The sequence below is a fragment of the Cottoperca gobio genome, unplaced genomic scaffold (assembly GCF_900634415.1).
Source record: "Cottoperca gobio unplaced genomic scaffold, fCotGob3.1 fCotGob3_340arrow_ctg1, whole genome shotgun sequence".
In the NCBI taxonomy this organism is placed as follows: Eukaryota; Metazoa; Chordata; class Actinopteri; order Perciformes; family Bovichtidae; genus Cottoperca; species Cottoperca gobio.
Window position 1 is genome coordinate 42,045 of NW_021166943.1, and position 12,654 is coordinate 54,698.

The 12,654-nt window shown below is 43.7% G+C and overlaps 2 protein-coding genes across 2 annotated transcripts; both read left to right on the forward strand.

Annotated features, from left to right (window-relative positions):
- LOC115005685 (complement C1r-B subcomponent-like) lies at positions 1–5,927 on the forward strand. The gene is made up of 10 exons (XM_029427628.1): positions 1–26; positions 558–756; positions 1,151–1,328; positions 2,828–2,979; positions 4,028–4,184; positions 4,279–4,407; positions 4,584–4,655; positions 4,750–4,952; positions 5,041–5,246; positions 5,534–5,927. The coding sequence occupies exons 1-10, from the start codon at positions 1–3 to the stop codon at positions 5,862–5,864; spliced, it is 1,653 nt and encodes a 550-aa protein (XP_029283488.1). The 3' UTR covers positions 5,865–5,927.
- A 1,972-nt stretch (positions 5,928–7,899) lies between these two features.
- Positions 7,900–12,603, forward strand: tapbpl (TAP binding protein like). Its single transcript, XM_029427630.1, has 8 exons — positions 7,900–8,222; positions 8,840–9,052; positions 9,139–9,408; positions 9,488–9,688; positions 10,342–10,509; positions 10,591–10,694; positions 11,425–11,650; positions 12,200–12,603. Exons 1-8 carry the CDS (start codon positions 8,174–8,176, stop codon positions 12,265–12,267), a joined length of 1,299 nt encoding a protein of 432 aa, XP_029283490.1. The 5' UTR covers positions 7,900–8,173; the 3' UTR covers positions 12,268–12,603.
- The last annotated feature ends 51 nt before the right edge of the window (positions 12,604–12,654 follow it).

Consider the following 12,654-nt stretch of genomic DNA (forward strand, 5'->3'; position numbering starts at 1 on the left):
ATGGGGTGGACCTGCTGTGTTATATGGTAAGATGAATCACTTCACCTTTCAGTGTTTCATTGGATTTTATTGTTCATGAAAAGTTATCTTGAAAAGCTACTACAGTATATACACGCTATAATTGTGGTGTGTGGGTGGTGTGTGTTGTGTGGTGTGTGTGTGTGTGTGTGGGTGTGTGCGTGTGTGTGGTGTGGGTGCAAAACGTCCATTTAGTCGATGTCCTCACAGTGTTGTATGACAGGGGAGAATACAGCTGTGACCAGGTTACCCTGCGAGCAGCTGGATATGTGAGATCACGAGATAATGCGAGACTCACAAGATTGCACGAGGACAGCTAGAATAGAAACAGTATTGCAGAAACTCTACCAGTGGACATTGTTGAACCATTTTACAAAGCGTTTTATTCTCCATGTACAAAACATTAATTTTTTGCAAACCTTTCATACTATTACATATAGGTGTCGAGAGGACTCTCTACAAACTAAAAGCATGAAAGACCATTAAAAACTAGAGTAGTCCTCTCTTTGCAAACACTTTCTGTTTACTCACAATTCCAGGTTTCTGTGTTTGTCAGCGAGGGAGTGCTTGGAGTCTAAAATACAAGGGGAGGTCAAGTCGCCCCAGTATCCTCGACCTTACCCTCCCAGCACGCTGAGTCAATGGACATACGGGGCTCCAGAGGGCTACAAGATGCAGCTGTATCTAACACACCTGGATATTAAAGATTCTGTGGGCTGCCATGAAGACTTTCTGATGGTCCGAGACATCTTGAAACCTAATATTATACAATGTATCATTGTTTTCAATACACTCAGTTTGTTGCTACAACACTTGATCTAGCATGACCAATCTCTTGGAGGCTATGTTAGCAAACTTTAGCTAAATGTTGTTTATATAACGCACATTACTGAGTAACTTTGCTGACTTTATGACCCTGCTCCACTTGTGCTACTGTCACATTAGTTTAACACTTTAGCTCAAAGCTAAACAACAACTTAGCATTTAGCCTTGTTGTCACTAGCCACAGTGGTCGCTGTTTAGCAAAACTGACATCTCGCTTGAGCTGCCTGTAGACCGAACTGTGTGTGTTAGTGAGTGCCTCGTGATGATCTTTAGTCTTACAATATCCTTTTCACTCTGAACTTTTCAGGTTCTCGATGATCAAAACGTCTTGGGGAAGTTTTGCGGACAGGAAAACTCATCAAATTACCCAGGCAAGGAGCCGATCCTTTCTCACGGCTCCAGTCTGACTCTCTTATTCCGAGCAAGTGCCTCCGATCCAGAGCAACAACAGCACACTGGCTTCTTTGGTAGATACGTGGCAATAGGTACAGCTTTTCTGGTCTCTTCCCTCTTCTCTACAATGCGTTATGTTTCCAACCTTGAAGAGAAATTCCACCTTAAAAAATAAATAACATGGTGCTTTTCCAAGTTGGTCAGTATGATTAATATCAACAATTATACAAAACAGTGTACCTTTAACCCGCCATGACTGCTGGCATCACATGCCAGGAATCGTTCAAAGCCCATAATCCTTCCCTCCGAGTGTTTCAGTGGTATTTTTGTTGCCGCCACTGTCAGAATGCTTTCTGTTTCTCTCAGAGCCACCAACAACACAGGAACTGTTTCTAAACAAACAGCGCAATGGAGGCGTTGATAACATATTTTCATATGAACAAGAAGATCCTTTCCGGGAACCATCACCTTCACGTGGTGTAGAGGTGTGTGTGTGTGTCTATGAACCTGAGGACTGTGTTGTCTGGAGCCTGGTGCTCCTGATGGGTTCTCCCGAGGCAAATTGGTCTCAGGCGAGGGGCCAGACTAAGAATGATTCAAGACAACCCCACGAAACATAGAGGAAGAGAGGGAGAGACCCTGGAGGAAGCCTGGGGGCCCTGTCTGGAGCCAGGCCCAGAGTGTGGATTTGGGTATGGAGGTCTTCCATGACACGCCTCGTTAACATTACGTGGGTGTCTGGGACAGTGCTTAGGTGGTGGCAGATCGGGGTGGTGGTTCCCCTGTTCAAAAAGGGGGACCAGAGATTGTGTGCCAACTACAGGGGTATCACACTTCTCAGCCTCCCTGGTAAAGTCTACTCCAAGGTGCTGGAAAAGAGGGCTTGGCCGATAGTCCAAGTCACTCACCCTTATGTCAAGTCTAGTTGTACTTCCTGTCTGTGTGTTTTCGCTCTGATTGTTGATTTGTTCCTCCTGTGTCCGTTCACCTTGCCCGTGTGTTTTTAGCTTCTCTCCCCAGCTGTGTCTCGTTCCCCTCGTTTAGTGTCTGTGTGTATATATCCCTGTCTTTCCCAGTGTTCCTTGTCAGATCGTCATCTAAGTGTCACCCTTGCAGATGTCTCCTCGTGCTTCCTCGTGCTTCCTCGTGCTCCCCGTGTCATCCTGGTTTGTCTTTTCAGTTTAGTGTTTACCTTTTGTATTTTTGTTATTTTGTAAGCTTTTTGGAATAAAGCTCTCTTTTTGTTAATCTCCTCGTCTGCCGTCTTGCATTTGAGTCCTCACCTTTTCGATACCGTGACAGTACGATCTGACCAGAAACATGGACTCAGCTGATGTCATGGACGATGAGACCTATGATTTAATGTACACTTTAATTGTAATGTTTGGTGAGTGGAAGCGAAACCCCTGTTGGGGGACACGACATGCTGCGCTTGGATTGGCGAGAAAAGAGGTTGCTAAGAAGCCAGAGTTGAAGAGCCTTTTAACTGAGTGGCTTCAGGATTTTGTGGACACTCCACCTTGCCAGCCTAACCCTGCCGATCCTTTCACTCAACTTCCTTTTGCCGAGCTGCGGCAACCCCCTTTTCCAGTCGCGCTGCGGCAGCCTCCTACTACTGTCGGGCTGCACAAGACCCCAATCCCTGAGCCATTTCTGGGCACTCGCCTGGCCCTGGGAGGTCCTCGGAGTCTCCAGGGGACTTCCAGATCTCGGCGCAAGAGACCCAGACCACGGCAGACCCCTGTTTCCGCTACTTGGCCGCGACAGCCCCCTGTTTCTGCTGCCGGGCCGCAACAGCCCCCTGTTCCTGCTGTTGGGCCGCGACAGCCTCCAGTTCCTGCTGCCGGGTCGTGACAGCCTCTTGTTCCTGCTGCCGGGTCGTGACAGCCTCTTGTTCCTGCTGCCGGACCGCGAAAGCCTCCAATTTCTGCTGCCGGGCCGCAAAAGCCCCCTGTTTCCGCTGTTGAGCCGCGACAGCCTCCAGTTCCTGCTGCCGGGCCGCGACACTCTCCTGTTCCTGCTGCCGGGCCGCAAAAGCCCCCTGTTTCCGCTGTTGAGCCACGACAGCCTCCATTTTCTGCTGCCGGACCTCCGCAGACTCCAGTTCCCGCTGCCGGACCTCCGCAGACTCCAGTTCCCGCTGCCGGACCTTCGCTGCCGGACCTCCGCAGGTTCCCGCTGCCGGACCTCCGCAGACTCCCGTTCCCGCTGCCGGACCTCCGCAGACTCCCGCTGCCGGACCTCCGCAGACCCCCGTCCCCGCTGCCGGACCTCCACAGACCCCCGTCCCCGCTGCCGGATCTCTGCAGACATCCGCTCCAGTTGATGCCGGACCGCTGCAGACCCCAGCTGTTCCCCAGCTGCCCCTCGAGACACCAGCCCCTGTGCTCCCTCCGTCCCTCGAGACCCCAGCCCCTGTGCTCCCTCCGTTCCACGAGACCCCAGCCCCTGTGCTCCCTCCGTTCCACGAGACCCCAGCCCCTGTGCTCCTGTTTTCCATGAGACCCCAGCCCCTGTGCTCCCTCTGTCCCTCGATACCCCAGACCCTGTGCTCCCTCTGTCCCTTGATACCCCAGACCCTGTGCTCCCTCTGTCCCTTGATACCCCAGACCCTGTGCTCCCTCTGTCCCCCTCTCTTCCCGATACCCCTTCGCTCCCCTTGACTCCCGAGTTCCCACCGATTGTCGAGACCCCAGTGACTCCGCGCCGGCCTCCTGAGCGGCTGCGCCCGCAACCCCTACGGCCTCCCCGCCGGCCTCCTGAGCGGCTCCGCCCGCATCCTGCCCGGCCTCCCCGCCGGCCTCCTGAGCGGTTCCGCCCGCATCCTGCCCGGCCTCCGCTCCGGCCTCCTGAGCGGCTCCACCCGCACTTCTTCAAATTCTACAACTGTAGATGTGTGATTAATGTTTGGTTATCATGTCCTTTTCCTGGAAATGTTGCTAAAGACGGTGAGACTCCTGTCTTATCTGAAAATTTCTACATTGACATTTTTGTTCTTTCACTGGCAAAATATTAATATGTTCTTGTTTTGTTCTCCTGCAGCAACGGACTGTGGAGAACCTGAACCTTTGCTGAATGGAGGGATGATCGTCCTGTCCCGTCAAGATCAGTACGCTTCTGTTATGTATTACTGTAATGAACCATATTACTCTCTCCCTGGGGGCGTAAACGGTGAGATATGTTATTACAAAAATATAATGATTAAAATGAACATTTTTGATATAGCTTAATATATACCCTTGATAAACTGTCATCCATCCTGGACAATGCCCATAATTAAAATGAAAAAAATGTATATATCTTAATTAAAAAAATAAAACTCATTATTTTGTTCCCTCTGTCTTCAGTTACTTTCACCTGTGAAGGAGATGGAAAGTGGAGATCCAAACACAGTGATGTCACTCCAACATGCATGCCTGGTATTTAAAACCTTGTGATACAAATTATACGACTCTTTAACTCAAACATGAAGTCTGGGTCTGTGTGAACCTTATTTATGTGTTTCTCTTCAAGTCTGTGGCCAGCCCACAACACTCATCTCCAACTTTCAGAGGATCCTTGGAGGCAGAGAGGCTCCAGACAACACCATCCCCTGGCAGGTGCTCGTGAGTCTGAAGGTATGGGGAGGAGGAGGCATGGTGATTGGAGACCGCTGGATTATGACTGCAGCTCAAGTCGTAAATAATGCAAATCCAATATCAAAAGAGCAGATAAAGGTAAGTGTGCTGCTACAGGTGTTATCTGGCCCATTGCCTCCATGTTTTTGAGTTAACATTTATTTCCTCTTATGTTGTTGATTTGCAGATTTACATGGGACGTACTGACGTTAATACCCTGACGGACTCTCATGTGTTTGTTGCTTCAATCCACATTCACCCTGAATACAATGTCATCAGGTCAGACAATGATATTGCTTTGATCAAACTGCGAGACCCAATCACATTCAACTCATCCATTATGCCAATATGTTTGCCAGCAGAGGGTGCCACATATGTCACTGGCATGATGGGGTAAAGAAACAACTGAAAGTTCTCATGTCATGTTATATAATCCTTTTTATATATATATATATATATATATATATATATATATATATATATATATATATATATATATATATATATATATATATATATATATATATATATATATATATATATATATATATATATATATATATATATATATATATATATATATATATATATATATATATATATATATATATATATATATATATAATTATTTTTTTTTTTTTTTTTTCTCATCATAACTGTCTTCTGCATTTTCTTTTCAGACTGGTGTCAGGATTTGGCGATAGAGTTTTGAGGCTGAACTACGTGGAGGTTCCTGTGGTGGATCAGGAGACATGCAAAAATTCATTATTTCCGAGGGCGGATGCATCATATCTGACAAATAACATGATTTGTGCCGGACTCCCTGAAGGTGGGAAAGACGCCTGCAGAGGTGACAGTGGAGGCCCCTTCGCCCTGAATGACAACGGGAGCTTCTGGGCTGCTGGGATTTCCAGCTGGGGGGAGGGCTGCGGACGGCCGGGAAAATATGGAGTATATACCAGAGTCGCTAATTACATAGACTGGATCAACAAGACCATGCAGGAAAACTGAAATTTACAGTTATTAATTACAATGTGATGTGAGAATGTTGATGAAATAAATCATCAACAATAAAATAAGAAGAAAGGGAACTCATCTTGCTCTTAATATATTCTTTCTGCAGTGATAATGAATATGTTGTCGCACTGCTGACTGAAAGATAAAGTCTTCTGCCTCCATTTATCCGTTGGATTCATGTTAATGTGTATTTAAAGATATTTGAATATAAAGAATTGTCTAGCGACCCCCCCCCCCCCCTCCAGTACCTCCGTGGACCCTAGGGAGATACTGCAGGGGGTAATTACTGTGAACTACTATATACTGTGAGTACTAAATACTTAATCTCTTCCAGTGCCTAGTCAGTACCACTCATATACTCTGGAACTTGTGAAACTGTTTTACTCGTCATTCTTGTAGTTCGGTTCGTCAAAGTTACTGAGACATTATTTGCCCTGCTCTTCTACAATTAATTCTTCATTCATTGATGTTTGCTAAGACAAAGAAATACATTCCATTGCAAAATATTACAAACATTAAAGGTCCATTTAAACTCCAGCTACACAGAGATGAAGTTATTGGACCTACTGTGTTATATTGGTCAACTTTTTTCTTTTTTACATACAACATAATTACAGCTTATTTAGCTGATGCTTTTGTCCAAAGCGACTTACAATAAGTACAAACAATCACGAGGTTAGAACTCCGAACTGCGAGAATCTGGCAAGTACATTAGCTTCCAATAGGTGTAATCATTTAAGTGCAGAACAACAGCTTCAAATAAGCCAAACGTGCAGCATACAGCCGTGGTGCAGTCGAAACAGGAGAGATTTCAGTCTGCAGAAGGTGTGAAGACCGTCTGCTGACCTGACATCAATGGGGAGGTCGTTCCACCATTTTGGAGCCAGGATAGCAAACAGGTTTTATTTGAGGGGTGTCTGGGTCCCACCCGCATTGAGGGAGTGGCCAGACGATTGGCTCGGCTGCCCAGGAAGAAGTGAGAGGAAAGTGAGAACAGAAAGGAGGTTATGTTGTGGCTAGAGTGCATCAACAAAAGGCAGGCAGAGAGGTAGGATGCTCCCCTTGTTATGAATAAACAAATGTTAAGTTCCTGCCATGTAGCTTGAAAACTAACCCCAATCTAGGTGAAAAGTCAGGAATTAGAAGACGAGGGACAGAAGAGGCGTGGATAAGATGTCGGCGTCATGATAAAAACTTAAACTTAAAGGAGGGGCCAAGACACTAACTACCTGAACGGGGTCTGATTGGTGAAGCAAGAACAGACCTCATGACATTTTTAATCTATATCATCTATATCATCTTTAATAAATCTTCTTATATTATAACTGAAAGTCTTTATAATTTTTGACTTTCCATCTCCTGATCTCCACAAGAAATAACCAACACTAACAAACCTCTGCACATGAATCACAACCTGCAGTCTGTCTTTATACTGTGTCCTGCTTAGAGCCACATGCATTTCTCATTTCTAATGTTATTGATTCATTATGTGCGTCTATATTTATTGATATTATGATTGCGAATTCAGAATTGGATAATAACCCAGATTATGACGCTCAGGATTGATCAACCTCATATGTCTATAGTCATAGTCTCTCTGAATTAATTGTACTTATAATAAAAGTTAATAGGAGAAATAACAGATCATGAAAAGAAAAATATATAGCAGCCTTGTAGTGTTAATAAATTAAGATTTAAAGGTGCTTTTAGGAGGATTTTGTTTGGACTTTAGAGCCACGATAGCTGTTTCCAGTTTTTATGCTAAGCTAGCTAACCAACTGTGGCGTCAGCTTAACCAAAATGTTGAAATACATCTGAGTAGTTACAAATGAATACATACATTAAATATCATATCCCACATGTTGTATAGATACAAATGTCAGACTCCTTTTTGTAATTGTTTTACATTAAACATGAAAACCCGATCTTTGCCGAGTGATCAGCGCTTGTTTCCATAGAGACCCGTGACCCACTTCCTGCTGCGCTCTCATTGGACGATCCCGTCTGCTCACTTTCACTTTCTCTCCTCCACTGCTGCATCTTCCAAACAGCTCGTGGACTACTTCACATGTTTACTATTATATTATATTAACTTGTGTACAGTTCTGTGGTTTGAATGTGAAGAGGCTGTAAGATCCGCAGACTGTAGCGATGCAATGAGCTGTTGTTAGTTGTTGAAATCAAAAGTGAAAGTCCGCTGGTGCTTTTGTGTTGTTAGCAGTTGTTTCACTTTGTCTTATTGTACTATCAGTAAACTTTAATTTAACTCTTAATTTACAAAAACACGGAAACGGGACTACGCAATGATGATTCAAGTCATTTTGTTTGGATACTTCCTGACGTGCGTTTGTGGTAAGAGCATTTTATTTGGCATATTAATGGCGCAGCACATAAACGTATTAGTGCCAATACATTAACTTTTAATTTATTAAGCTCAGTAATACACTTTTTAGAGAAGTATTCATTTCACATTGATGTAATTGGCACTAATTATATGTAAAATAGAGACTTCCAACTGCTGATGAAGTCTAACAGCAGGTCATCTTAACATGCAAACATATGAAATGTGTCTAAAGGCAAGAAAACTATTCAACGAAAAACGTTTTGTAATAATAAATGATTGATGAATTAATATGAATTGGTTTTAAATGGAGCTCAACACAACTAAACAAACAAAACAATAAATAAAATAAAAGAGATCAGAACCCTTTTTGCCAACAATTTGTTCCAAATAGTTCCAGGAAACTTTCAAGACATTATTTTGAATTAATCGATCAATAAAATAAAGTAGTCTTTTGGTATTTGTTTACCTGATTATGTTAACAATGATGATACAATTCAATGTATTGAGATTATGTTAAATGAACTTTTCATTAAGTTAGAGGTGGTTATAATCCACTATTTTAGTTCAAAGTTGTCATTCATTGCAGATGGTGAGTTAACACTTGTAAGAAACATTTGTTTCTCAGGTGACGGTGTTGTCGATGTGGTACTTTCCTGCACCCTGGTGGAGGAGGGAGTTGGAATGGGAGGAATGGGAGGTGGGGCTCTCTTCACACGCACTCCAGCCACTCTCGTCTTAAAAGATGTCGCAGTGGCTCCTGACGAATCACTTGAAACACTCACTCCGTTTGTCCCGCCTTCAATCCCTGACCCAGATGCCATCCTGTTAGAAGTCAAAGGTTCTTTTACTTCCTTCTTTACGTGTAAAGTTTGCTGTAATTTCACCACAAACTGTGTTGAACTTCTATCGTTCCCTCTGTGCCAGTGTCATCGCCTGAGATCCCCAATGCACATGTGCTGCTCCATGCGGACTGCAACCAGCAGGAGGTGATGTGTGAACTAAGCCGTTACTCTCCTGATGGATCCCAGGAGAGTTCAGAACCAGCTTATTTCATGGTGTCTCTCAATGTGGAGGGAGTTGAGTTCAGCACTGCGTTCATTCTGCAAACTTTGGCGGTAGAGAAGGACCAGTCGACCCTCACACAAAACAAACTGGCTCTGCCTCTTAGCAGCTCGGGAACTATTCTGACTGAGGGTGAGATCCAGAGTTTAATTTGTTCATTGAATTGTTTCCATTAACATCATTATTTCACCTGTTGCTTTCTGTCCTTCAGTGATATTCCTGGTGTTTTCCCACATAAAGTCCGTATCTGCCCCTCTGAGAGGTGACGTGCTCCTCAACTGTGGCTTCAAGCAGCAGGAGATACCCGTAGCGCAGGAAGTGGCCGTTGAATGGCGACTGCAGCACAGGGGAAAAGGGTGGAAAGTGTTTGAAATGAAGACAAGGCTGGATGATGCAGAAGGGAGCACAGTGGGTAAGTGCAGGCACTGGTTGTTCTGCTCTATCCAGCATCAGGAGGGATTTAAACTGAAGACGGCTTCTTGTAGCTCCGACAGCGCTGATGATGTTGAGGATGGTACATTACTGCATTCAGTCGAGTGGAAGTTCATGAATAAATAAACGCAAATTAGCTCCGAAGGCCTATTTTTAGTGGAGGACAATGTTTTCCCAATCACCTCAGGGGGTAAACAAAACATGTGGAGGGAAAGTAAAAGCATTAAAGAAATCGTATCGCTCGAAATGATCAAGATGTTACATCAAGAAATAAGTTGTTGAACCACAATACCGACTACATGGATGATGTAACTGAGTTATACACTATTTATTAGATTTTATGATCTTCGTAATTATAGTTTTTTGTTTCATCAGTTTGTGCGGTTACTTTATGAATGAACTCATCACATAAGAAATGGGTCATACACAGTTATGTAACTCGTTAGACCGCAACCTCTGGAGCTGTGTAGACGAACAGCCGTGGCTGAATGTGAGAAAACGGCACAAAGAACACACAAGTGAGCGCGGACAAGAAGAGCACAGTGTGTCCAACTAAATGCTGCAGAACAAGCAGGAAAGTGGACCTTGAGTTGAGATTGTTTTGTCAATCCCTGTTTGGTTTTCTGTCGTCAGTGCATGCAGAGAGGAGGGGCTCCAGCATGAAGGCCTCCGAGGTCGTTGGTCAAGGTAACGCCTCCGTGACTCTGACCGAGCTGAAGGTTTCGGACGTGGGGACCTACATCTGTACTGTCAGTGTTGGTGCTTTCCACGCCCAGCAGGTCGTTCAACTCCACGTTGTTCGTAAGTTTAAACTTATTCTCTCAATTCAGAAGAGAAAAAAACACTGTTTTTCAATTCTTGCTCTGTTGCTCTGTGTTTCAGAACCTCCTCACATTTCACTCTCGCAGGAGAAGTTGGTGTTGAAGACGAACTCGGTCCAGACGTTGAGCTGCCACTGCACTAAGTACTACCCGCTGGATGCTCAGGTGTGTAACTAGTATGCTGTTAAATGTAGTTGGTAACCTGCCGTCTGTGTCTTCCATTTCCTGCCTCTGAACAACTTAGCAAGACATTCAATCTTTAGTTATTAACTTTATTGTTATATAATCTGAGGGGCCTATTTCTGCCCAATTTATACAAAGTCAACCTAATAAACAAGCAGCAAAAGAATAACTGGATTAATAACTAGCAAGGAAAATACTAAATAAATAAATGAAGCATCTATATTAATTAAACACTCAAAATAAATACTAATAATTATTGATAAAACAAACAAACTAATAAGTAACGCCTACATTATATATGTGTTCATTTGATGGATTTGTGTAAATCTCACTTTAGTTGTTGAAAGACGTGAGAGCAGCTGATTTCTTTAAATGTCTTTCTGGCTTTTCATTAGAATATTTTAAGGCAATTTTATTTATTTGTATTGTTCATTATTTTAATGTATTTGTGTCTTGAAATGTTTTACTCCCCACACTATTTTTATTTTATTTTATTAAATATTATTACATTTCCATATTTTGTATTAGTCTTACATTCAGTCAGCTCTTAAGCTAATTGAATTCCACTGCTCTGTATGAAAGGTGCTTCCTAAAACAGATCTTTTTGTAACTGTGTTGGAAAGCTATATAAATAAAGTTTATTGATATTATTATGATTATACAGTTTGGTTGACTCACAGGTCATAATTCTCTGCTTTGTCCTGACTTCCAGATCGAGTGGTTATCCTTCTCTCCGACGGACACAGAGCCCACAGTGCTTCCAGATCAGGGCTCTCTCTCCAGCCATCGGCAGCACGCTGACAGGTCTTATTCCCTGTCGTCTCACCTCACTGTGCCCTCCGGTGTCTCCCCTGGGACGAAGATCACCTGCAGGGTGTCCCACCGAGCCCTGGACGCTCCTCTCTCTCTCAGTCTGGTGGTAGAACGTCCAGAAGCAGGTATTATTGTGTGGCCTTTGTTGTGTTGTTTAAAGTTACTACGAGGAACTTTGTGTGGCGGTCCCTGTGGACAAAAGCAGTAGTGTTTCCGAGCACCAGAGTGCCTTTAGAAAACCTCTCGTTCTACTGCAGCGGGGTCTGACAGCCTGCCCCGCTCAGTCCCGGTTCTGGTTCTCGGGTGTGCTGGTTGCTCTCGGTGGCTCCTGAGATGAAGCAGTTTCTCGGGAACCTGCATTAATTGGTTGATTAAGAAAAAGTATATTGAAATAGCCACTCTTCTTGCTGTCGGTCATGTAGAGGCATCAGTATTAAAGTAAGACGGTTTCATACCCAGTTTAAAGATCCTCGTAGTAACTTAAACTCTGTTTTTAAAGGAGCAGTTTGACCATTTGGGAAAAGCGCTTCGTTGCCGAGAGTTAGCTCAGAAGATCTATCCCACTCTCGTGTCTGTATGGTCCTTTTTCACTGATAGAAAATGCAAAAATGCAGTTTTCATGTTGTACTTTGTGCTTAATGTATGAAACCTGCTCTGTGTCTGTTTCTCTCCAGGCTCCTACGGGTGGGTTCTGGGATTCCTGATCATCACTGTGCTTTTCTTCTACCAGGTCATGAGATAACTTTGTAGGCAGATAATCTGGATTTTAAACTGAGAGACTTCCTTTGTGTCATCTGTGAGTCTGTAAATTACTACTGATGAGAAGCCATCACTGGTTCTGTTAACTCTTCTTGGCTTCACCTGAACACAAAGGTGCACTTTGGGTGAAATAACTTCATTTGAATATCTAACTGTATAATTCATTTGCTTTATACGTTTGCTGTATTGTTGTTTGGTGTTTACTGTGAGGTTGCAGTAAACACATCTGGAGTGTGTGTTTCTGTAGCCTGCAACATATTAAATCTTAAATCCCAAACTATACTTTCGTGCAAAGTTCACACTTAAATTACACAAAGAAGTTTTGTTATTTCTCCCACACTGACTTGTGTTTTGCATGTCGAGAGCTGTG